At 41.5% G+C, this 25,180-nt stretch overlaps 8 protein-coding genes across 8 annotated transcripts; 3 read left to right on the plus strand and 5 right to left on the minus strand.

The window, feature by feature from the left end:
- Window positions 1-196: 196 nt before the first annotated feature.
- IL334_005954 (uncharacterized protein) lies at window positions 197-2,710 on the plus strand (the record flags this gene model as incomplete). The annotated part of the gene is made up of 11 exons (XM_062937660.1): window positions 197-232; window positions 382-427; window positions 528-610; window positions 704-821; window positions 881-955; window positions 1,024-1,131; window positions 1,187-1,217; window positions 1,283-1,517; window positions 1,591-1,840; window positions 1,896-2,063; window positions 2,136-2,710. 11 exons carry the CDS (start codon window positions 197-199, stop codon window positions 2,708-2,710), a joined length of 1,725 nt encoding a protein of 574 aa, XP_062793711.1.
- Window positions 2,711-2,941: 231 nt separating this feature from the next.
- Window positions 2,942-4,408, minus strand: IL334_005955 (uncharacterized protein; the record flags this gene model as incomplete). The annotated part of the gene is made up of 1 exon (XM_062937661.1): window positions 2,942-4,408. One exon carries the CDS (start codon window positions 4,406-4,408, stop codon window positions 2,942-2,944), a length of 1,467 nt encoding a protein of 488 aa, XP_062793712.1.
- A 745-nt stretch (window positions 4,409-5,153) lies between these two features.
- IL334_005956 (uncharacterized protein) lies at window positions 5,154-6,307 on the plus strand (the record flags this gene model as incomplete). Its single annotated transcript, XM_062937662.1, has 5 exons — window positions 5,154-5,295; window positions 5,374-5,406; window positions 5,464-5,737; window positions 5,835-6,080; window positions 6,151-6,307. 5 exons carry the CDS (start codon window positions 5,154-5,156, stop codon window positions 6,305-6,307), a joined length of 852 nt encoding a protein of 283 aa, XP_062793713.1.
- Window positions 6,308-6,657: 350 nt separating this feature from the next.
- Window positions 6,658-9,009, minus strand: IL334_005957 (uncharacterized protein; the record flags this gene model as incomplete). Its single annotated transcript, XM_062937663.1, has 4 exons — window positions 6,658-8,163; window positions 8,207-8,571; window positions 8,663-8,873; window positions 8,965-9,009. 4 exons carry the CDS (start codon window positions 9,007-9,009, stop codon window positions 6,658-6,660), a joined length of 2,127 nt encoding a protein of 708 aa, XP_062793714.1.
- A 915-nt stretch (window positions 9,010-9,924) lies between these two features.
- IL334_005958 (uncharacterized protein) lies at window positions 9,925-14,113 on the minus strand (the record flags this gene model as incomplete). Its single annotated transcript, XM_062937664.1, has 12 exons — window positions 9,925-10,388; window positions 10,468-10,837; window positions 10,903-11,310; window positions 11,366-11,436; window positions 11,493-11,726; window positions 11,808-12,155; window positions 12,246-13,065; window positions 13,138-13,212; window positions 13,286-13,342; window positions 13,439-13,583; window positions 13,670-13,797; window positions 13,985-14,113. The coding sequence occupies 12 exons, from the start codon at window positions 14,111-14,113 to the stop codon at window positions 9,925-9,927; spliced, it is 3,249 nt and encodes a 1,082-aa protein (XP_062793715.1).
- A 712-nt stretch (window positions 14,114-14,825) lies between these two features.
- On the minus strand, window positions 14,826-18,361 carry IL334_005959 (uncharacterized protein; the record flags this gene model as incomplete). The annotated part of the gene is made up of 8 exons (XM_062937665.1): window positions 14,826-15,853; window positions 15,907-16,298; window positions 16,356-17,244; window positions 17,316-17,547; window positions 17,802-17,920; window positions 18,031-18,061; window positions 18,128-18,206; window positions 18,339-18,361. 8 exons carry the CDS (start codon window positions 18,359-18,361, stop codon window positions 14,826-14,828), a joined length of 2,793 nt encoding a protein of 930 aa, XP_062793716.1.
- A 341-nt stretch (window positions 18,362-18,702) lies between these two features.
- IL334_005960 (uncharacterized protein) lies at window positions 18,703-18,995 on the plus strand (the record flags this gene model as incomplete). Its single annotated transcript, XM_062937666.1, has 2 exons — window positions 18,703-18,737; window positions 18,806-18,995. 2 exons carry the CDS (start codon window positions 18,703-18,705, stop codon window positions 18,993-18,995), a joined length of 225 nt encoding a protein of 74 aa, XP_062793717.1.
- A 633-nt stretch (window positions 18,996-19,628) lies between these two features.
- IL334_005961 (uncharacterized protein) lies at window positions 19,629-20,530 on the minus strand (the record flags this gene model as incomplete). Its single annotated transcript, XM_062937667.1, has 5 exons — window positions 19,629-19,705; window positions 19,768-19,838; window positions 19,927-20,169; window positions 20,243-20,380; window positions 20,475-20,530. The coding sequence occupies 5 exons, from the start codon at window positions 20,528-20,530 to the stop codon at window positions 19,629-19,631; spliced, it is 585 nt and encodes a 194-aa protein (XP_062793718.1).
- Window positions 20,531-25,180: the final 4,650 nt, after the last annotated feature.

Here is a 25,180-nt window from a genome sequence, read left to right on the forward strand (position 1 = left end):
TTTCTCTTCTTTCTTCTCAGTTTACGATAGCATTGTCGAGGTCTTGTATTGGGAACTACTAACTACCGCTTGTACGATCACACGAAAACGCAATTCAACTCTTGACCGAAGTTTATCACCACGGAACGAGAAATCAAGGCCACACTACATCTGAGGTCCCACAAAGCCGCCTCACAAGCGCGGCCGGCGAGTCAATATGGAACCCATCCTTGGCGAGAGCAAGAGGCGCGTGGTGAGTATAGCTCATGTCCGATAAATAGAGAGAGATAGGAATAGGATGTATGGTTACAGGGGACGTGGATGAACATATAACATCGGGAACTTCGATGTTGGGATAGATTCGTCTGGACCTTCACTGACCCATGAACACCTTATTCGCAGTGTTACTTTTTTGATTCCGATATAGGCAATTACCATTATGGACCAGGTGAGTCGTAGTCTCCTGGTAGATTCTCATGGCCGCTATGTCTCAAACCACGGTAGTATGTGCAAAAGCTGATATTGAAGCAATTGTGCACTCCGCTTAGGCCATCCGATGAAACCTACTCGAATTAGGATGTGTCATTCTTTAGTGATGAATTATGGCTTATACAAGAAAATGGAGATATTCGTGAGTAGGCAGACATTACAGAATTATCGTCTCGTTATCGGCCTTGACAAATGCTGACCATTGGTCTGCTTGACTGCGAATTATGAAATGTAGAGAGCTAAACCGGCTACGAAACGGGAAATGTCACAGTTCCATACTGATGAATATGTCGATTTCTTACACCGTATAAATCCTGATAACGCCCAACAATTCGCTAAAGAGCAAGTTAAATGTATGTTCAGCTTTCCTAACTGGATACCTGTCCGTCAAAAGCTGATTTTTGTATCTCAGATAACGTTGGCGATGATTGTCCTATATTCGATGGCTTATTCGAATATTGCTCTATATCCGCAGGAGGTTCGATGGGTACGTAATACATTATCGATTTTCCCGGATTCCACAGGCGAAATAGCTAATGTGTTTCGCATTCTTAGAGGGAGCTGCTAGATTATCTCGAGATAAATGTGATATTGCCGTTAATTGGGCAGGTGGATTACATCATGCTAAGAAAGCAGAGGCTAGTGGATTCTGTTATGTCAATGGTGAATCACCTGATTAAGTGGGGGCCAAATCCAATAAGCTGACAACGTTGAGCAGACATCGTTCTAGGTATCCTGGAGTTACTGAGGTAAGCTCGTGGACTGTGAATGGATTTAAGTGGGAGTCAATTCTGACGCATTACTACTTGCATAGATATCATTCCCGAGTGCTGTATATAGATATAGACGTGCATCATGGAGACGGAGTGGAAGAAGCTTTCTACACCACAGATCGGGTGATGACTTGTTCCTTCCACAAATATGGAGAATTTTTCCCTGGTACAGGTGAAGTGAGGGATAACGGTATTGGAAAAGGAAAAGGTTATGCTATAAACGTGCCTCTGAGGGATGGAATTGGGGATGAGAATTATCAAAGTATTTTCCAGCCTGTTAGTGTCTTGTTAGTGTTCACTTGATTATCGAAGAAAGTGGAATACTGATATCATCTTGATGTTACTTTAGGTAATTAAACGAGTGATAGAGTGGTATCAACCTGGAGCAATAGTACTTCAATGTGGATCAGATTCATTATCAGGGGATAGATTAGGTTCTTTCAACTTATCGATGAGAGGTCATGCTGCTTGCGTGCAATTTGTCAAATCATTCCATCTACCGTTATTGTTATTAGGTGGTGGTGGATACACGGTGAAGAGCGTTAGTAGAACTTGGGCATATGAGACTGGTTTAGCTGCGGGAGTGGAACTTCAAAGAAGTAAGTCAGCTTCCAGTTAGATGAGATTCTAGGAAATCTGATACAACTTCTTTAGATATTCCCAATAACGAATACTGGGAATACTATGGCCCCACCTACGAGCTCGATGTGAGGTCAAGTAATATGACAGACCATAACACTCCTGAATATCTGCAAAAAGTGAAAGAAGCTGTTTTCGAGGTACTGAGAGATAAGAATGCTGCGCCTAGTGTACCTTTACAGGGTATGTACCACATCGTCGGTAGCTCAGCAGGATGCGCGCAGCGCTAACGAAACATATCTGGGGGAATTCCAGAGGTACCGAAACTTCGACACGATGATGAAGATGAGAATGAATTGGAAGACGAAGAAGACAAGGAAGTCCGAAGACCGTTGAGATTATGGGATAAAGAGAAACAGAATGAAAACTCATTGAGTGATTCGGAAGATGAAGGTACAGGAGGTAGAAAACATCGACAAAATCATAAATCGCCTTCGATAAATGGGTCGACCACGACCAAAAAACGAAGATCGAAATCTCCCATCATCAATTATCCGACTAGAACCGTGACATTGCCAATTACGGTTTCAAGCACACCTGTGACAGCTGCTGGACCCGTAGGAGCGGTCAATGGAGAAGGTATCAATATAGAAAATTGGGCAAGTGGAGTCGAAAGTTTAGCTTCTTCATCTTCGAATAGAAATGGTTCAGGTCGAATCCAAAATGAAGATATTGAAATGACTGAAGAACAACCAACGACGAATATCTCGAATCCAATTCAAGTAGCTCAATCTCAAACTTTACCAACTTCCACTTCGACCGACAATACTCCAGCACCTAATCAGGGTAGTGGCAGATCACTATCAGCGGATCTGAAGCATGACACGTAGTTGCGGAAGGTGCTCAGTAATTCGATTACTGGATTGGAATGCCTTTTGTAGATTTTGATATGGCAAATTCAGGATGTATCGATGTATTGTTGCTATGACTGAGCATTCGACATTGAGCGTGCCTCCTGGTGAACAGCATGTCCTAAATCTGAAACGACGTTATGAGGGGTACATGATTGGCTACAATATACTGAGTCTGAATATCGTAATTCCGTATGTCTGCATGACTATTTACCCGTCACTCTCCCCTTCATGTTGATACAGCTTCATATTAACGAATAAAGCCCAAAGTCCGAAATCGTACGCTAATCTAAGAGAACCTGCCAAGGTGAAAGCTATCCAGAACAAATCATGTTGAGCCAAACCACCTGTGATACTTGGACCTGCGGTAGATGCTAATGTTCTCAACAAAGTTGTGATTCCATTAACTGCGGTTCTTTCCGAAGACGGTACGACTGCAGCTATAAAAGCAGCTCTTGGAGCTTGATCCATATTATTTAAACCTGTCCTAATGAAAAAGAGTACGATTGTAATGGTTAAACTTGAAGGTAAAGGGAATAATAGTACAGCGGCAGAAGAAGGTATATGTGTGAAAACCATTGTATTGATTAAACCAATTCTATTAGCTATTGGTCCAGCGAAAATAGTAGAAATGGCTGCTAGGAAATATGATATTGAGATGAAATCTCCTAATGTTGATGCTTTTAATTGAAATTTCGTATCCATATAATATGATGTTAATGAATATCCAACCATTCCATCTGCTAAACAATCCACTATTAATAAAGGCCATAATTTATACATTACGCTTCGAGTGCTTGATGATATTTGAGTTAATTGGAATCGACTGTTACCGTTGTTGTTTGAAGTAGTTTTTGAGGTTGATTGTTCGTCGTTTCTCTTGACCTCTTCTTGACGTTGTTGATCTTCCGTTTCAAATTCATGTTCAAGTTCTTCTCCCTCGCCATTCTCGATTCTGTTTAATGGGACTTGCTCTTCATCTTGTTTCACTTCTACTGCTGATTCCAATTCTGTCTTGGTTGATAACAGTGAAACACAGATGATATTAACTAGACCCATGATGATATAAAGTCCAAAAACATAATGATAAGTCTTGACATCTTGCCAATTATTTCTATCTTTCATGAGCTGTACTAATCTGCCTGTACCTTCTATTCCTATAGCTGCACCGAAACTTGATGAAGTGACATACCAAGATAAGACATTTGATCTGTTATGTTGATTTGTCAATTGAGAAATGATTGATTCTTCTATCGCTCTAAAAGGACCGAAATCACTTCCACTTGGACTTATAACACCAACGACAGCAGCTAATAATAATATCCAATAATTTTCGAAATAAAAGAATATCAATCCAGAGAAAACCATCATTGTTGATCCTAATAATAACGTCCTCCTACGTCCTATATTATCAGCTATCATAGTCAATCCCAAAGTCAAGAACACGTCTCCTAGAAGAGTCAATGTCATGAATAAACCTATTCTGAAATCCGAATATTCTAATGCGGAAAAGAATAATGCTATAAAAACAGAATTCGATCCATAGGCGAACATTCGACAACTTCTGGAAATCATTATCAGCCAAGCATCAGGTCCTGTTTCAACCACTGATGCAAGACCGAATTCTGTATATAACCATTTCAGTCTTGAGGGAGAAGAAGGAGAAGTGATAGACATGATTGAGCTTGACTCTTATGTTCTCAACCAGTGAATGCTCTGACTGCCTTGTTTCAAGTCTTGACTATCAGCTTTAGGTATTCGAATCTGTCCGTTGGCTGTCTCAAAACTTAGAGCTGAATCTGCTGTTATTGATTCTTTTGGGTTTATGGAGAAGGGAAATAGTGCATGTTTAAAAATAGGACGAATAAGTTGACTAATGTACCTACATTCTTCATTGTCTTCCCTGCACTCATATACCGGAGATATCCGAAGATGATCGATGATGGTGCTCAATGTCGACATTATTACAGAGTAGATTTCGAAGAGGAGCAAAAATCACAAAGAATGATAGACAGCAAGTTATCGAAATTGGGGATGTATAGCTCGGGGCAGACAGGTCATTTACTCACTCACTCACTCACTGATCGCCAACACCTACAAAGCAATATACAGATCTCAAGTCTTCCAAAATGAGTCCTTGTCCGCCCCCACCCTGTCCTGCGCCTCCACCTCCACCTCCACCAGCAGCACCACCACGGGGGGAAGGTGGGGAGGGAGGGTGCTTACGGTATTCTCATCGTGTGCATCGTCATAATAACATTTACAAAGTAACTTATGATCGTCCAATTCCCGGTTCAGAACTCCACCGGCGCCACCATGACCGAACCCATAATAAATGTATATTTTATATACGATTATAAAGACAAACACCTCTTCGATGTCACTTCATTTTGCTCTCTCTCCATAGATGTCAATATTGAAAATGTCCAAACTAACCCTACAAAGCACATTAAAACTTCACACTGGTACTTCCATCCCATTATTGGGTTATGGTGTATTTCAAGCAAAAGGAGATGATTGTTATAAAGGTATTATAGAAGCACTCAAAGTTGGTTATCGACATAGTGAGTCCGTTTAGTTCTGGCAATAACGATCACAATATACATTAAGGGAAGACTTCATGCTGACGTCCACATTTGCAGTCGATGACGCTCAAGGTTATTACAATGAAGAAGGTAAGTCTTTATATATATCACCATTTGTAATACATGTTTTTAACTTTTATTGTTCAGACGCTGGAAGAGCCATCGCCGATACCGATATACCTAGAGAGAAAATCTTCGTTACGACCAAATATATGCCTACTAAAACAGTCGTCCCATCAAGTCAAGTGTACGATGAATTAAAGAAATCTTTACCAAAACTTGATAATACAAAAAATGGTTATATCGATCTTATGCTTATACATGCACCCTTTGGTGGACCTGAAGGAAGAGCTAGTAACTGGGAAGCATTAGTTAAAGCTCAAAAGGAAGGTTGGATAAAAGACATCGGGGTATCTAATTTGTTAGTATATTCTCCTCTCTCTTATCCTTGAATCAAGATGTAGTCATTTGTGGTCGGTCTAACTCGTGTTTTTCTCCTTGATTTACATATTCCATAGTGGTGTAAGACATCTAAAAGAACTTCCATCACCAAAACCTACTATTAATCAAATCGAAGTTCATCCATGGTGTCAACAAAAGGAAATCATCAAATATTGTCAAGAGAATGATATCGCAGTTGAAGCTTATTGTCCTATTGTTCGAGCTGATCCTAAACGATTTGCCGAACCTAAATTAAAGAAAATCAGTGAGAAACACGGTAAAGGTCCTGGAGAAGTCTTACTTCGATGGAGTTTACAAAAAGGGTAAGTTCATTGTATTTATACCTCAAACCTAATCACCTGCTGATACTCTTTTGGTCCTTTGTCTTCTTAGCTTGATCCCACTTATCAAGTCTGTTACTCCTAGTCGTATCAAGTCCAACACGGAGCTGTATGACTTTGAGTTAGACGATCAAGATATTGCTGATCTTGATTCACTCGATGAAGGCGCTGGAGGTGCTATCTCCTGGAACCCCGTCAATGATCCTTAAGCATGTTCAGATCAAGTACATATCTAAACAATCAAATGAAAACGGGTTGCAGGCGAATGCATGCACAGTAAGATGAACCATTTGATTCGTCGTTTGGCCCAGCTCATTGTTCTATGTGAAGTGCATGTTCAGGGTGAAAGCCACTGGTATGAACACACTGACTCGGACTGGGTGTGAGAATATGTCAATCCACTCTTGTTGTTCTTCTGACGACTCGGCACATTGAAGTCAGATTAATATGAGAAATCTCACATCGCGCTGTGTCTATTTACTTATACATCCCAGTGAATATCTATAAGGCCTGGCCGATATCTGATTGATAATCCATTGACCTCTTTGTTCCATCAATCTCACTTGACTTCGTGTAAATCTTCTGCCTCATCCTCTTGACTTCCAATAGAGAACCTAGCCGAAGAATCAACATGAGTATTTTCACCCAAACTTCTATCTTCTGAACGACGTCCATCTAAACCTAAAGAGAAAGTAGATTTTCTAAAATCTGCTGAATAACTATCACCCCATGACCACGGTCTATCCCCGTTTCTAAATTCTGATCCTGATCCTGATCTTGATCTTGATCTCGATCCAGATATAGATACATCTGAAATATCGGATTCTTCAACAACTTCACCGATTTGACTCTTAACTGAATTCCTTACACTCTCAAGACCGAATCCACTCTGAGCAGAATTCCTAATGTTATCTAAAGTATATCCTAATCTAGATGAATTCCTCACATTTTCAACGATATTATCGTTCATATTGAAGTTTGCGTTGAGACCACCACCGCCACCGCCGCCAGCACCCGCACCCGCACTACCAGATTTACCGATATTGTTTTCTCTTGTATTTTCATAACTCATTCGAATGTTAGGTAGTGGTATCGGTGATATTCTCCACGATTCAATACGTGACGCATCTCGTCTTAAAGTTTCCATTGAATCGCGATGGTGATCATTTTCAGTATCGACTAAATCAGGTCGAAATTGAAATGTTGATCTAAACGTATTAAAATTCTTGTTGTCAATGGATTGTCTCCTTAAACTATTCTCTCTTACAATCGCATTTGCATTTGCAGTTGAATTTCCATTTATATTTCCATTTGAACTTTTGAGTGAATTGTGTTTATCTGTGATTTGACTTTTGATTGAATTTCTCGAGTTCTTGTTGTATATATTATTTATATTGTTATCAAGAGATAAACCATGCCCACTTTTAACTGAATTTCTAGCATCTTCCAAAGTCAATCCGCTTTTAATTGAATTCCTATCATCTCCAATTCCACCTGCTATGGAAGTACCTAATCCAGTACCGGTTTTAAAACCCAAATCCAAATCAGGTAGAGGTATAGGTGATATTCTCCATGATTCAATTCGTTTCGCTTCTTTTCTAAAGGAATCGAGTTCATTATCTCTTTTGAAACTCTTAATTGAATTCCTTGCACTCTCCAATATAGTTGGGTTTTTGGAATATCGATTCGCATTCCCATTGCCATTTGTATCAGAACTGATATTAGTGGTGGTATTGGGGTTCGAATTGGCATTGGAATTGGAATTGGAATTGGAATTGGAATTGGAATTGGAATTGGAATTGGTGAATCCGAATCCACTCAAACCGAAACCACTTTTGGCGGAATTTCTTGCACTGTCAAAATGGAATTTCAGATCTGGCAAAGGTAAAGGAGAGATTCTCCATGAATCCGACATCTTTGAGAATCTCTTGGTAGCAGGGGGGGTGAACGATTCATCTCCAATGTCAATTTCAGGAGAGATGGGAGTTTGTACATTCGTAGTAGTGGTCGTAGTAGTAGTCGTGGCTGTAGTTGGACTTTGCAATTTCATTTCTAATTTTGATATCTAATTTTGATAAAGGAGATGATTGATTGGGATATGATTTTACTCTTGTTAAAGCTTCTATAGGAGTTGAATCGCCCTCTAAATCTTGGCCTCCTGACCACCCATCAGAGTTAGATCTTGATGACACGCCTTGCTTTTGCATGAATCGATATAGTATCATATCCATAACTTGATTTTCATTTGACCTTTCATGTCCTCGTCCTCCATGTCTATGTACATGCCTATGTACGAGATTGAACAACATCCCCAGCCAACCAAGTACGATCATCAAGTGAATGAATGATAGCACCGATACTGCTATTTCTTCACGACAATTCAAAGTAGATTCCGACCTTTTACTGATAAAGTCATTCTCGGCGATCGAGCATGATTCGTTTGAACCAGATACAGCTGCCACTATAGCCAGAACTATGTATACAGTATAATCAACTGGAGCTCCAACTTTCTGCCTTTTTCACATTATAGTCACCTGCCCAATGTTATCGTGACGCTCACTTACCGAATACGATTATTCCTTGACTGATGAGATAGCATATTTCTCTCTTAACAGTTATAAAGCTATTTTCAGGATTGGTCCAAGCCAGATAGACGGTCGTGGGGATGTATATATCTACTGCGATTGCAGAGATGATAGAAGGGATGAAAATCTTATCTTGGAATACTAGTGCTGAGAGGGTCAAGACGGTAGCGGCGATTGTACCATGCAGTCCCTACGGGACGAGTAGTGTGCGAGACAGATCAGCTCCTCATCAAGAAAATAAAATAGCAGAGAGCGTAGAAAGCATCGTGTTTAGGACATACCATCAGACCATACCGCACGTTCACTGGATTAAATAGGTTCTTCATCTTCAAATCTTTCGTATGAGGTTGTATGTCAAATTCAGATGACTTGAGGTGATCTGGATACGAGAGAACAATGGATGTATGAAGTTTGCAAGACTTGATTTCGTCGATGTTATGGAAATGAAATAGATGGGGATTTCGTGATTTCGTTTTACAACCTCATCTATCCCACAAGTGCACTTGGATTTCTACCATGTACAATTACGAGGAATGTAAACACATTGATCGAATGTCAAACAAAGTCGTTATTATACATTTCCCCTCCCGTTGAATAAAGTAAGCAAATTGAACAATAATGGCCAAATCATGGGAAAACAGGTAATTATCAATGACAAAGTACGATAGTCATTGATTCACATATCTTCTCAGTCTTCCTTTGTTAGTATGTATAAAAGAGAAAGGAATGTCCTCCTGGACTATTCAGAATAGTCTTATGTGTTTATTTGACGGTTCAAAGGAATACAGGAATTAGTTACACCTTTGTTGTTGTCACCAATACTGTATCCATGCCCAACTCCTTTGTCATGTTACCATTTAGCCACGGATCTGCACGCTTCACGTTCGTTGATTCCGACATGAACTACTCACCACTAAAAGAGTGACGTTGCAGCTATCGATTTGGAAGTGTCCTTGCATGCGAGTTTTGCAAATACATCATTAAGAGTTCCGTGCATGGAATGGATTCCAGGCAATCAATCATCAGACACGTCATTCAAATTCATTATATTGTCCGTCAAATCATCTATATTCAGATTGTATAATATATACTGGGCATTAATCCTATTGTCTCGAGCGAACGAACGATTGTCCTTGAGAGCAAGACGCACTCCTCTCTTCTGCTTAGCTTGAGTCGCTTTTTTCGCCAATTTTACCTCAATTATTGTTTGTAGCACTGCAAGATCTCCTTCATTCATTTTACTAAGGCAATCTCTCAGGTTCCGCATTCGTAATTGCCGGTGCAGCTCCAGGAGGTAGGGGGGTATGATCATTTTCTTTTCTGTTTACGTTCACGTTAACAGGTGAACTATCGTGTGAGCTTGAAGGTAGACCTAATGGACTTGAGCCTAAACCTTCCGCTGCCCAAGCAGGTAACATCGTATCATTCACAGGGAAAGAATAAGTTACACCTGTTCCTGAAGAGGCTGAAGTCATTGATGGAGATCCAGGAGGTTCGATATCCGTAGCAAGTGATAATGGTTGTTGTGAAATACTGGTATTTAAAGGAGATGAACTCGTTGTATGGCTCGTTGGAGAATTAGCAGTATCCAAAGTCAGCGTTGATGGCTGTGCCATATTCAATCCAGGTTGAAGTTGAGCTTGATCAGATACGTAATATGCCATACCAGCACTTCGTTTATGAAATCCACATTTTTCGTAGAAAGCTACGTTCATATACCATTTCCACATTCAGTTAGCCCCGGAAATCCCAAAAGGATAATCATGGATATCCCGTCAACTTACGTATTTTGATCTCCTTACAATCTAAGATGACCTTATAACAACCCAGAGCGACAGCCATATCTCTCAACCCAGTCACCAAGATTTGGCCTAACCCTTTACCTTGCATAGTGTTCGACACGACTATATCCTCCAGATGTCCAGATGCACCACCATTATTGATATGTTTCCTCTCGACCATTAGTGTTCCAGAAGCAACCAATTCGTCTGTATCTTTATTGACCATCACAAGCACGTAGTATGTTCCTGGACATGATTTGATATGTTGGAAGATCGCTGAATAGACTGATGGGGCAAGAGGCGGTGATTCTCTCAATGTGTTCAAAAGTTCGAAATGGGATCGAAGAAGATCAGAGGAAGACAAAGGTCGGATCTGCCTCATATGTCAGATACACGCTCTCAAATTGGAGAAGAGAATAGCATTTTATCGTTACTCACATGTATAGCTGCCGGCACGTTTTCTCGCATCTTTATTGGGATGATCGTAGGATCGAACAGAAGATTCAGCTTATCATCAGGAGTGAATATGCCTAAAGAAGACGAATCACCAAATTGAGTGATAGCAGCAGGTTTGACTGTACCAGGATCATTTGTGGTAGGCGATCCTTCCAAGCTTAAGTCCGAGACGATAGGGGAAGACTTGTTCTCATTTGGTTGTGCTGCTTGGGATATTTTGATTTTCGTCCTCGAACTACCTGGTTGAGCGCCGTCATCGATGGGATGATAGGAAAGTACACCAGAACGCGTGAGGGCTGGTCCTGGTGGTACTGCTGTCGGTGCAACAACGGGTGAATCTACTCGGAACAGCAGATCGGAGAAAGTGATGAGATCTTCCAATACAGTATCCTAAAGGAACACGTCGTCAGCTGGGTGGCAGCTTACGTCAAGCAATCGGACTTACTCTGCCCTGATGATGCTGCAGCAATGAGTTGGTATCAGTCGGCATCTGCTCTTGACCAAATAGCACCGAATCTATCCAGACTATTAGCTGTTGGCATTTAGGGGCCTATGACTAATCGTCGGCTCACTGAAGACAACAGCCAAATTCTTAGCGTCCATTTTGTTGGTGGCAGAATTCTGATTAACCCGTCCTAGATGTTCAATCATGGCTTGGAAGGCAGTTTGATGGATAGGCGGAAGTCTTCTCAGTCTAGATCTGAGAGAAGAAAAGTTGCTTTCGATGTGCGCTTCGCGACTTTCGGTAAATTTCACTCTTTCAGGATGGGGAAGAGGGAAGACGGGTTCTGGAAGTTCTCTCAAGTCTATCCAGTCATCAGCCAAGCAATCCGGATCGATTCCCTCACCAATTGTCGAGCATCAGAGACGAACCGGCTTCAACTCACATTGTTTGAGGACATTCCCGATACTAAATACATCATCTTTATCCTCGAACACGAACTTCTCTTCATCTAATTCGATCCCTTGAACCATTTTCTGTACACCTGAATGTCTTCCACTAACTCTGTAGATACCTTCAGACGTCAAGCCACGCTCATCAATAGCTGCGATCGCCTTCTCTAATATCGTAGGAGGTCTTCCGTGGTCCGACGATTCACCTCTTGTGAAATCATAATCTGTCAAGGAAACTCCGAAGATCAATGATCGACAAGGTCCAACGTAGAAGTTCTCGTATGGTACAGGTTGGATAGAGTTAGGTACGATGGATCGAAGTCTGGTTCTGAACAGCATCACTATTGTGCAAGGAACAATGAAGTAAGCTAGGCATGCTCGGTGGAAATTGTAATTACAAGATATTGTAGAAATAGCAGCAGATTACTCACTATCCTGCTCGAGATTGATACCTTCAATAGCTTCCTTGGCAACTTCAGTGGCTTGAGCATTGGTAGCAGCAGTACCATGCATAGTATCCATATAACTCTCCAAAGCCAATCTTAACTTCTTACTTAATTCATCATTGAAAGTCTCCAGATTGTTCATAGCTGAGGAATGTAGCTTTTCTCTCCTTAGTCTTAAAGACTCCAAATGGAACACACCCATTCGGTACGATTTATCAGCTTCATCAGCTTCTCTCTTGAGTCTAACACCTTTCATTGCACCTAATGCTTTTTGTTGTTGATTTGCAACTGAATTGGTTGTTCCTATTCTTTGTAAGTTGCCGGTTCCACTCAATTCACCACTATCTCCTCCTCCGCCTCCCATTCCTCCGATTATATAATCATCTTTATGGTTCTGGCTATGTCCATGCCCATGTCCATGATTGTGACTATCTTTTTCTTTATCTTTATCTCCGCCTAATTTTTGCATAAAAGCTGAAAACCCTTTTTTACTTTGTTGGGCAAGATCATTCAGAACATCTTTACTTTTATCTCCGGTTGAAGCTGAACCGGCTCTCAGTCGATTAGCAGCTTTCTTTTCTTCTTTACTGGGTGAAAATGACTGATGTACGGGTTCGGGTTGGGAAATTGCAGGATTGCTTATGGGCGGCAAGGGTCCTGTGAATGTCGGTGGGGAGGTATATGATGGTCCCGATGGGATGGCAAATGGATGTTCATGAAGTGGTGTTGTAGCTGGAGAAGGTGGTGAAGGTGTTGATAAAAGTCTAGCTTGTGCAGCTATAGCATTTTCTTGCCGTTTGTGATCCTGAAATCACATTTATTCAGCTTCAGCATGGAAGCTCTGTGTGTTACCGACTCCAACATGGTGTATACATACCTCCAAACCTTGACATTTCTGATAATAGGTTTTCTTCAATTTAGGTAGTTGGGATCTAGCATGATCTTCGTACATCTATGGATAAGGGTCCAAGATTCAACCATTGTTCAGCAGTTTATGAGGGGATAAACACTGGGAAGAGACATACCTCATTGGCAAGTTTCATATTATCCTTAAGAGCACCTCTTATCCTATTTTGTTCTTCCTAAATCCCAAGTAGCGCAGACGTCAGCGTTTTCGTTTTGGAGCATATCAAGCACCAAAATGTACTACAGCATGACTAGTAAGGAGGGTCACTCACTTTAAGCTTTACAAGCTCTTTCATTACGTCTTCTCTCAAAGCTGAAACCATAGCTTCTCTAGATTGCAATTCCCTTTGTGTGTAATCTCGTACTTCTTGCCATGCTTTACGTGTAGTCGACTTTGATTGTTTCCTTGGTCCTGCACTGATATCGCATGACATGACATCAGCCACTGACGAGACACAATTACTGTAATCCTATATGAAGGTAGAAGCTGAATCGTCACTCACTCATCATGTAAACTGTCAATAGCAACACTTCTATCATATAACCTAGTTAAATTTTCTATGTATTGTTCTTCTACTCTTATACGATCTTGAAAAAACGATATGTAATGTTCATCTTCTGCTATTTTGTGCTACAATATACACATATCAGCACTGTGGTTTGTGATATATCGCCTCAACGATGTCACACTTCTCCGCAAACCCGGTCAGATTGAACGTATTCCGGAGACCTTGCTTCTAATAGAATGTCTTCTCTTTCTCATAGCTACTATTCCTACCAGTACTCCATCATGATGAACAGGAATGACTGAGACTCACCTTGAACTCTCTCAAAACATCAAAGCCAGCTACATAACTCCGGTACACATGGCCTTGTGAAGAGTTCACAAGAGTACCGTTGAGTGAAGTTGATGAACCACTTTCCCCCGAAGGATAAGCGTAAGCCATATTGACTTGACTGCACCTCTTGTGACTATGTCTCTCTTGATGCCAGGATTGACGCAGTGACTATTGGGAAGAAGTATGTATGGATGTATAAACTGGATAGGCTGGGATGACAGGTTGATGATATGCAAAGGGGTGAGGGAGGTTGCATGCATCATTTACCATTTATCATACAATCAATTGATAACACCACAACTTCGGAATCAATTATCTCGTGATACTCGAGTATAGATTAGGCGCAGCTTCTTTGACACCGCCAATTAAAGCTGATTACTTGATTACCCACTCCAGGGGGCTATGGGATTTATGTCATTCCTAGATCCCCTACTCGAGTGCTCCCTGGTATCAGTTTTACGAGATATCAGCATACGTGTCAACGTATCATCGTCTGCGCTAAACGTCATGCTCTGCGACTCTTAGCTGCTGCTAGCATAGTCGAAGGCAAAGTCAGCGAACTTTTTATGCAGGCTGCGACGTACGCAAGCCATATCAAGCATATACCACTCGTACTAAACACAGATACATGTACACAATTGATGAGGGGGAATACCAATATTTTACATAATTGCAGGTTAAAATAGAAATTGTCCATGTACCAGCAAATCAAGGAACGAAAAGGCTGAATCAATACGAAATAATGAGATTGTTCTGTTGATCCATTTTGACTGACTGAATGAGAATGCGCATCTTCCCTTTGTTCTTCCCTGATACGTGACTACCTGCGTACCTCACCCAGCATCTCCCTCAGTCCTTTCTCCTCTTCTCTCCTTTCAGTCCTGGCTCTCATTTCCGATCTCTTCCTTTTCACTTCCATTTCTTCCCTTAAATTACCTTTAGATTTCACTGCGCTCAAACCAGACTGTCTTGCTCTAATTCTCGCAGCGGATGATTTCGCTATAGCAGGCTGTGATCTTTTGGCTTTCAATGTAGTTGCTGGTGGATGCATGGGTTTCGCCAGATCAAAATTCGATGCAAAAAGCTGGTTTTCTCTTGATTGAGCTGAACCAAACGGTTGGACTGTAGTTGAAATTTGAGGTGTGATGGAAGGAGATGGCAAGACAGGTAATGGTCTGATCGGGTTAGGTTTGATCGTAGCTTGCATCCGAGCAAGGGAAGATGCAGTTGGCAGGTAAAGTGTTGAAGACCTGTTGACTGACATTGGTCTTGTTGATCCCAAGCCGGAGTTTCCGCAAGGAGGCGGTGGAGCAGGTCGAGCATTTCGTATGACTTCAGATTGTGATGCTTTCCTTGACATTGCTAAATTTGATGACATCGACGAAGATTTTGGTAATCCCAATGTATTTGTCGAGCCCAAAGCGGCTTTGTTGCTAACCACAGGCGCAAAATCGGGGATTCTGGCTCGTCGTGGTGTTTGAGAACTACTTTGACTTAACATGGTCTGAGCGGATGTAGACCTCCCTCTGTCTTTTTGATGTTTCCATGAGTTGTCAGAAGGAGATTTGACATTCTCCAATACCTGTGGATGAGGCTTGATGACGTTGCTAAGATCCGTAGAACGTCTGCGAGTAGCGGTGGGTTTACGTGAGAGGGAAGCTTCGAGATCAAATGGTCTCTTGCCGTGAGGGAGTTCTCTTGGAGCATATACTGATGTCTTCCTCGGCATGGTTGGAGCGGGAATCGGAGGTGACATGACAAAGGAAGTCGAGCTTGTTGCATGAGCCGCAGGTGCAGTTGATGCTTTCTTACTTCGAAGAAAGCCGAATCGAGATGTGATGCCTCGTCCTATAGACATGGTACTGTTAGCCTTCGTCCAACAGCATCGTGGTGCTGCTCACCTTTTGATTTGATGAGACTGGATCTCCTCTTTTCCCTTCTTTCTTTCATCTTCTTCAACATATCATCACCGGACTTCCCTTTCTCTTCACCAAGTAGATTTGCGATACTCCTTCCTGCATCACGAAGAGATCCAAGGTAATTAGGACCGTTTGAGAGTCGAGACCGTTTGGCTTGTCGCGTCTCGTTGGAGATGGACACAGTCAAGGGTGCACCATTGGGAGCTGAAGGGATGAGATGACTGCTAGAAACAGAGGAAGTGAGATCGTGCTTCCTCTTACCTGCAGTGGGAGGAGCAGGCATGTCATGAGATGACTTGAGGACCGATGAAGAGGATGGCTGTCTCGATGTACTCGGTTGAAGGGCAATGGAAGTCTTGGAGATTGATCGCATCCTACAATTGAATGATTAGACCCAATCCGGTGATCTCGATGTAGAGTTGCAAACTCACTTTGCGAATTCCTTTTGATGAGCTTCGGCGTATCTATCCTTCGTTGATGCTGACAAACTACCCAATCCCCAACCTCCTGTACTGTTACTCAGTTCCTTGTTCACTGATACCAACTTATCAATCTCAGCCTTCTTTCCCTTTAACAACTCTTCACCAAATACTATTCCGCCATCAGGTAGTTTCGCATTCATTTCTCTCAGAATAGCTTGAGCTGCTTCTGAGAATTGCTTGTTACTAACCCCAGTTTCTGTGTTTGAGCCGAATACAATTTGACTAGGTGTCGGTCGGAATGAAGGGAAAGATCCGGGAACATGATTAGACTGTGGAGCGGCCGGCATATATTGTGTTGAGCTTATTGGTAGTGGGGGATATATAGATGCTATACTTGCTGATGTTGAACTTGGCAAAGCTGGCATGGATTTTCTACTCAATCCATTCTGAGTGAGAGCTGCTGTTGAGCCCAAGGAAGATCTTAATGGTGCCATCGATCTTCTCTCTTTCAGATGCTGACTGGTGCCGGCTTTACCGAAGAAGGGCAATTCGTCTTCCTCATGATCCGATTGTGCATCAAATGTCGGCGAAGCAGGTGTCGGTGAGCAGAGGCGGACAGTACTTGGTCTTTCGAGTAAAGTGATTCTGGAATGCCTTCTTGGTACACCAACAGTCGAAGCCGGTGATGGGGGAATAGTGTCTACTACTTCTTCAACTTGTTGTTCTTCTTCGTCCCGTTGATTTGGTCGGTCGTCTGGAACGTGGGATTCTGCTGCTTGACTGAGATGCGATGAAGCAGAAATACTTCTTCCAAGGAGAATTCGTGATCCTCGTCTAGTAAGAGAAGCAGCTAAAGCTTTCATAGAGCTTGTTGAGGACACTTGCTCATTATGATGGCCTATAATAATATCATGTTAACATTTCATCCGTCTGTTGAATTTATCCGGGGTACAGAACTGATTCTCTCACCTCCAAATTCGTCAATTGGTTCACCATTATTCGCGCTTTTCCAACTACTGACACTACTAGATTTGGCCATTCCCTGTTTCTCTATCTTTTTGGGTGAGACCAAGCTTGCTCCACTTTCACTCAACATCTCCCAGGCGTCAGAAGCTCGAGACTGAACGCTCATCATCGACTCTTTATGTTTGAGAGGCGTGGGCGCAAGAGAAGAAGGGAAAGTTGAATGAGGATGAAAAGACTATCGGGATACGTCCAAAAGAATCAGCATTCATTTCACAACTATGCAAAAAACATCTAAGATAGGATAAAATGATAGGGAATTTCCATCAGAAATGAAAGAAGAAGAAGTAAGAGTCCTCATTCTACAACGTAGGACTGTTGAGCTTGTATATTGGTTCATCATTGGATTTATTGGTGAGATTAGAAACAGTAGAAAGTCGAGTGGTGAATAGGGTTCAAAGGAGAATTGTAAGGTGGATTAGGTTTACTCACATGAGAAGCAAATGGTGTCGGTGGCTCAGAAACTGGTGGGTCAGAGAACATGTTTGGACCTGGAGTAGGAGCTGGTGAAGGTATGTAAAAGTCTAAATCGCGACAATGAGAAATAGCGTCTAGAGTTAAGGATATGATGTGATCAGCATATAACGTTGAACTGCAAGTCTTACTGGCTTCCTTGGATCGTTTCACGGAAATACAAGGCATGTCGAAGTGAAGTACTTACAATCTTCCAGTCGTTGTACCAGATCAACGTTCTAATCAGTCCAAATCTTCAGCTAAATCACCATGCATGCTAACTATTGTCAAAAGCTGATACTCACTTTCCCACTGGCTTTCAGACCATACCTCTTTGATAGTGATACAAGCTGATGTCTCTTGAGAGCGTTCAACGCTGCTGAACTGTTTTCCCAGGTGAAAGTAAATTTAGTAGACGATCAATCAACGTTTCTCTTCAGTGCGGTTTGATGATGAATTTTCGCATGGCTTGATTTTCAGTTTTACACAGTGAAGGATAGGTAGATAGGGACTTACTTGCGAAGTATCTCATCTGCCATATTGCAAGTGATGTTTGCAGCAGTGAGCTGATCGGGGCTCTATCCGAATGGTTCGATGGAGGTTGAGTAAGAAGAAAGATGCAAGATGAAGAGTGAAAGATGAATAGTTTAATGATTTGTTATTGTTGTTGATGCAGTCCAGAAAAAAAGAAGTCGCGCCGAATGATATATTATGTTCAATCAACGTTTACTTTCCCACGGTCAACTCTATCTTTCTCCCCTCTCCTGATGCCGAAAAGATCACTCAACTCGCAATACGAAGACAAGGACACTTTCACTCAACCTTCCATACTGCACCTACTACTTTGTCGAGATCAGATGAGGCAGACAGAACACTCGAAATGCCACCTCTGAGTGTGAAAGATCTGACAATGCCGTGAGTGCACATCTCCACCGTTCTACATTCCCCAGGAATGGCGTGCTAACTGGGTTGAGATCATGTAGCGCAGCGGCATTTACAATGGCTATAGTCTTGACTGCTCATGTATATAATTCGATCAATCATGCAAGATCAGAAGCGAATATAGCGAGAGATCAAAGATTGAATGAAGTTGCTGAAAAAAGAAAAGAGAGATACGAAAATGCATTGAAAAGTATAAATAACAAGGAGAAAGAGAAAGGAGAGATTTCATGAAAAAAGTACAGTACGCTCGAGTTTGATTTTGTGACACTTCACTGGCTGTTGTAATAGACTGTGAGTGAGTCTCCAAAACTTGATTCTTGTTCCGCACCTGGAATTTGACTTGCTGGTGGCTAACCGATTGTCGTATGAACAGATATGATCATACCCAGCAATATGTATACCAAATTCCCCCTTCAATGTCTAAACACTACTTTGCCGCAAGCACAGTGATACAACTTTGCATAAAATGATTTTCTTCTCGATCTATGATCTCTACCTCCTCTTTTCCGTTCATCACCCTTACCTCTTCGTCCCTCCTCGCGATTTTTATTACGTTCTTTCCCCCTTTGAGATCAAGAAGCGGATTATATGGTTATTATCAAATACTAAAATACAGAGAAGAGATATACAGTATGATGAAAGGCATAGGTGTACAACATTATGTAGGATACAGTGATATGCCAGTATTGTCAAATATGACATTTGGACAAGAAGAAAGGACGGGGTATTAATGTGCAGGGTGTATTTGGTTGATTATTCTATTATTTGATATGAAGATGACCGAGGGACTCTCATTGCTCGCTGGAATGGGTGATTATGACATGATGTGATTTCTTTCTGATAAGATGTTTCTGTTTCGGATGATTAGAGCCATTGCGACCTTGGTAAGCCGAATCTGACGACTCCTTGTGAATCGAAATGTCTCGTCAAGTCCGTTATAGCTGATCACAGGACGGTTCATCAGTTTACTGACTGATGTAGAAGTTGGTCGAGAATCACTTACCAGGTGCGATGTAATCTGTGTCTTTAACAATTTCGAATGAATCTGTAGTAGTCGTATCTAAAGGGGGACCTCTATGTTTCACCGAACTGAACGATTAGTCTTTCGTTCATATGTCTTTTCTACGCTTACTCAAAGAGGAAAAGTAAGAATATGACTCACCCAGTTATCCGGATTAACAAAGCTTGTAATCTGAATCTACCTATATACCTCACACTGACATCAGGGAAAACGAAATATATCCCAGGTGCTTGCGAGGTATCGTTCATTTCTGCCGGTGCAGCAACTAAGGTCCCATATAACATTGATACTCTTTCACCTTCAGGCGAATAGATCATAGCTGCATCTTCACCTTCGGGAGTTTGTAAACTCAGATGACAAACTAGAAAAGGTAATTCATCGTATCTAGTCATTCATGATCAGCTACTTCCTCTTGTCCACGAAGCTGAATCAGGTGAAAATGACATGGTAGACATACGGTATTATGAGATCACCATCTGAATCCCAACAATCTAGTTGAAGTATTAGAGGAGGTGCTAAAGGTAATCTAGATAAGTATGCACCTTGAAATGCTGCACCTAATGTCGGTAATTGAATAGGTGTAATTCGATAGGTCCTAATGGAAACAATTGTAAAATAAACGGTCAAAATTCGTCCATCGATCCAAAGATACTCTCAACGATAAATTATCTGATAAAAATAAAACTTACCTGCCTAAATCACCATGATTGATCCCACCTAGATTCATATTCTCGTCTTCTTGCATCTGAGCGAGAATGTTGTCTTTGCCAATATGACCTTAGGTATTCCTTCTTTGTCTCTCGGAATGTTTCGACTGGAGCAGTCTAAACTGTCAATTGTAATTATGGTTAATTATATATTTTGTCTTGTTTTGCGTATATGGTTGATTATAGATTTTGACACATTCGACGACGAGGCAATGTTTGGTCAAACAGATTTGTATTATATTGCACAAGTCCTCTTCTACCGTTTTTGTGTATGCAGAAAAGTATACTTTGGAAGTAGACAAAGGTGATCTCCACTTGCCAATAATTTCAATTATATTAATTTTCGGTGTTATTTGTAGGTCCTCGGGATGGGCTCTTGTCGGGGGTGACGAAGGTGTTAATAAAGGTGTATTATGAAGGGGGTATTAATTATAAAACGGGAAAGGTATGCTAGATGGAGATGAGAAAGGATTATAAATCGTTCTGTGAGGAATAAGGAGATATTTGATTTAATTATAGTAATGAGGATGAAAGGAGCGACTAAAAGTGTAAAGGTATCTTCTTGTTGATGGACTGTAGTAAGGGCGAGGCATAGGTTCAGAAACGATTGTTGGGATGTTCAAGAAACAAGGAAGGGATATGTTTATCATCGAGAGAGTAATGAAGGCGAGGGCATTATATACCGAAAGAGCGAGTAAGATATCGATTGGATAGACATGTAAAGATGACCATATGACCCGGGGTATCGAAGGAAGGCGATGAAGAAGGGGATGGAAACAGTAGGGGTGAAAGGGATACATAAATGTATCATATCATGATGTACGGTGTATGATCGAGATAAAGAATTTAAGCATGAAAAGAGAGTTCGATATTTTGAAAAGAGAGAGATCCCAGTGGCAAAATAAGGGAGAATGAACGATAAAGTTTAGTTGGAATTCATTGTTTTGAGTGGGTCAAAGGTCAATGCGTGTGTTTTAGATATTCCAGATGAGGTACCAATACACACCAACGGATAGCGATCGAGAGTCGATACCAAAAGCGAATGCAATCATAGTCGTATATCCGGATTTTTCCAACAGAGAGCCAAGAAGGGGTTCCATATGAATTCGATGGCATCGTATGACATCGCAAGTCAAGCCGGTCACCAGGTGTCATCGGGATCAAAGGCGCCACGGAAGAATAGGAGATAATGAAAGGATCAAACACGGTCAGCTGATCGATCATAAGGAGCATGCAATTTGTGTGTTTCCTCGATATGAAGTTTTCTCTCGCAAGATGTTGAGGAGCCAAGAACACCGCCTTCGGACTGTTCTCACACACTCCGCTTACCCCGAAAAGGAGGTGCGAATGAACGATGTCGAGAAGCCAGACTTACCTTATGATACTGTACTAAAAGAGATGAAACGTCCCTTTGAAACGGATTGATGTTGAGATCCGATGGAAGGTTGAATCTCTTCGTAGATTTCGATATACAAGCGTCGTGTTGAAACGCCTTTCCTCGGAGTTGTTTTGCCCAGCTGTGTTTTGACAAGTACTGCGGACTTCTTTCGCCACTAAAGCCGTGATTTTGTTCTGGTAACTTTCAATGAAAGAAAGTGGCTTTGTAACGGTACGGTTGACAAGGTTTGAGAAGATAAGATCCTTTTTCCGTTCTCCGTTAAAGTTTGAACTTTACTTGTAAAACGTTGGAAAATCCCAACTTTTTATTTGATTATTAATTTTATTGTTTATTTTATTTTATTTTATCGTATCGTATCGATAATGATATTGAAATTCGCCGATGAGATCGTATGACGCAGGATCTTCGATATAGCGGGGATGATTCCTTACATGTAAATGAAAATGGGATTCAAAAACGAAAGGAAAACAATGGTAAATCCCCTTCAAACCCCCCTAAAAATGAAATGGAAAACGGGTGGTTAAGACTAAAAAGAAGACTAAAATCCACTAGTCTAGTTCCTGTTTTTTCTGTTTGTTACGTTTACTCCGATCCTACCGCTTTTTCTGGGATTGAATAATTACTCCGATGTGGGCCAAGAAGCTTCGGATGCTAATGAGAATAACAAAGATCGACTCCTATCTGACAGTCCATACACGACAAGATGTTGGACAGTTGATTCGACCACCGAAGATGTATATACGAGTGAGTGTGATAGATGAACAAGAAAAGAAAGAAAAGGATAAAGGAAATCAAGGGATGATGATGAATATCGGTGATTTAAAAACAAACGAACAACATCAACTGATCGTGATTTTATTGGTAACTCTTTCTTTTTGTTCGTAATCGGTCTACGTACTATTTCATATGACATTCCTCTCAACATGTGTTAGGGTTTTACGCTTTGCTTCCCTCATTATCACACCTTTTAACCTCTGCGCGTGTGCGCATCTTGCAGAGGTCTCTGAAGTGCATCGATGATGATCATAGGGTGAAAGCAGAGACTCATCAAAGGATTCTTTTGCAACTTTTACGCCAATATTACACATAATGATTTCATCCGAGACATCATACCTTAACGCCTTTTTTTTTCTTCCTCTTCCTCTTTTATTTCGGATGACATCTTGTTCTCGGTGTTTTCCAATGATCGACTTACCAAAGCCTACGTACGATGATGGTCTTGGTTAGGATACAGAACAACACAACGTACAACATCCCCTAAGGCTCCAATATGACGCAAACGCGCTTTCTGTCGGCAGGTCTGTTCCCGCTCATCGGCTGAAGCAAAACATGCAGATCTGTCGTTTCTTCTTTCGATACAACGCAATATCGACACGGTGCATTCCAGTTGTCCTGCGATGTGCGAACAAGGAACGTGAGAACAAGTGTGCGTGGACGCATGGGATGAAAATTGGAACCGAAGGTGTAAGACATCATTTCATTATCATTTGTCTCAGCGAAATGATGATGTGAGTGGTGGTGCTGGTTGTCTTTCAGGGGGGAAAGGGGGGAAATTAAAGAATAAAAAGGGACAAAGAAAGGACAGGCACTTCGGTTCCAACGTTTCTTCTATTTTCCGTTTTCTCCGTTTTCTCCGTAAATCCCTTTTGATTCCTTTCTTCTTCCTCTCTCCTTAAGCCCAATCACTCCTTGAAGGGGCTTTATCCGGTATTTCAGGGACAAGGGAGGGAGGAGGGGTGGGATCATAGGCAATGATAGCAATGGGATAATACTATGGTACGAACTGGAAAGAAGGGATGGCAAGGGGGGGCGTTTTAATCTTTTCTTGTTCCTTCTCAGCGGTAGTAGCACGGGTCTGGAATGATATCACAGTGACGCCGTCGAGTTCAAAGGCGCGTGATACGGAAGATGTCTCGATTCCACCCTTCTGACGATAAAGGCTGTGCGAAGGCGTTTTCGAGCAAGGGATTCAGCCTTAATTCCGCGTTCTACGTTTTCTGTTCTTTCTGGTGCTTCCATAACGCCCCTGTCGATCTACTCTAAAAAACTAATCTCCCCCATCGAGACCGCTGCGTACGGGATCAAATGTATTCTGGAGACAGTTGATTGCCGATAAAAAGATCGCCCGCCCATTTTTGATATACCTTATAAAAAGATCATAACGAGATATTATTATTCTTTTTTAGTCGTTTCATATTCACGGGATCGGTTAATTCCATGCTGACAGAAGGGGGTGAAGGTGCGATCAATTGCCGTTCACAAACACATTTGTCCATTATTAGTACCGACTACACGAGATAGTTATGTAAGTGTTTGATTAGGGCTTGAGAACGCGTTTTAGAATGTCTCGTTTCGAATTGTCTCGGTCACTCATATCTGATGGGCACAAAATCATATTACCTTTTCTGTCTTCTTCGAAAGAGAAAAGAGAGCCTCCCGGATGACTTGGTTTTTTTTTCGGAATTACTATTTTGATGAGACCCTCATAATTTGGGTGGTTTTTGGTACTAGTAAAGAAGGGTCTTTCGTTGACATACCCGCTGTTCCTTCCCGCACAAGTATAGTGACCTCTTTTCGGCTTTTCCGGGGTCTGCAGACTTTCTTCTACCATCGTGTAAGATCGTCTTCGAGCATTCTCAAGGACTCTCGGTGTTTGTGTTTTATTTTTGTGTCATGAACAATTCATTTGCAACGAAAAATGACATCATACGAGACTGGTTCGGACCATTTGTACTATTGAAAAATGTGGACTACGGAGAACAGTCAGCTGAGGGCGTCTTTTTGAGCTGGATAAGATATTCCATGTCTCTCCCATGTAGGTTGGATAACCCAGACGAAGTCGAGTCAAGGACGGAAAAATGAATTCGTTGTTGCATCTTTTCTCCCGGGAACAATGATAGTCCTATAGATCTTATAGATCTGCGGGAGTTGCGGCAGATATCATGACACATCGATCTGACAATTTGGCACTGGTATTGAAATGGGATTGGATTACCAGTACGTACAGATCCTTCCCGAATGTAGAGATGGAATCTCTGGTTTTGGTGCTTGGTATTTGTAAGGCACTTACTTCATCCTTCCGGTTAATCGGATTGATACAAGATAAAGTGATATGCTAGTCAGATGACGACGTATTTGGTAACGAGTAATGTTTGAGACTGCAATGACGATAAGATGTCTTGTGGGTGGTGAAAGTCCGTCTCAGTCTCAATAAGACTTACAGTGGGGGAGATGATAAACACGATAATTCAAAGCATATCTGCCGATTTACCTGTTTTGGAATGAGTGA

Source organism: Kwoniella shivajii, chromosome 8 (genome assembly GCF_035658355.1).
Source record: "Kwoniella shivajii chromosome 8, complete sequence".
Lineage (NCBI taxonomy): Eukaryota > Fungi > Basidiomycota > Tremellomycetes > Tremellales > Cryptococcaceae > Kwoniella > Kwoniella shivajii.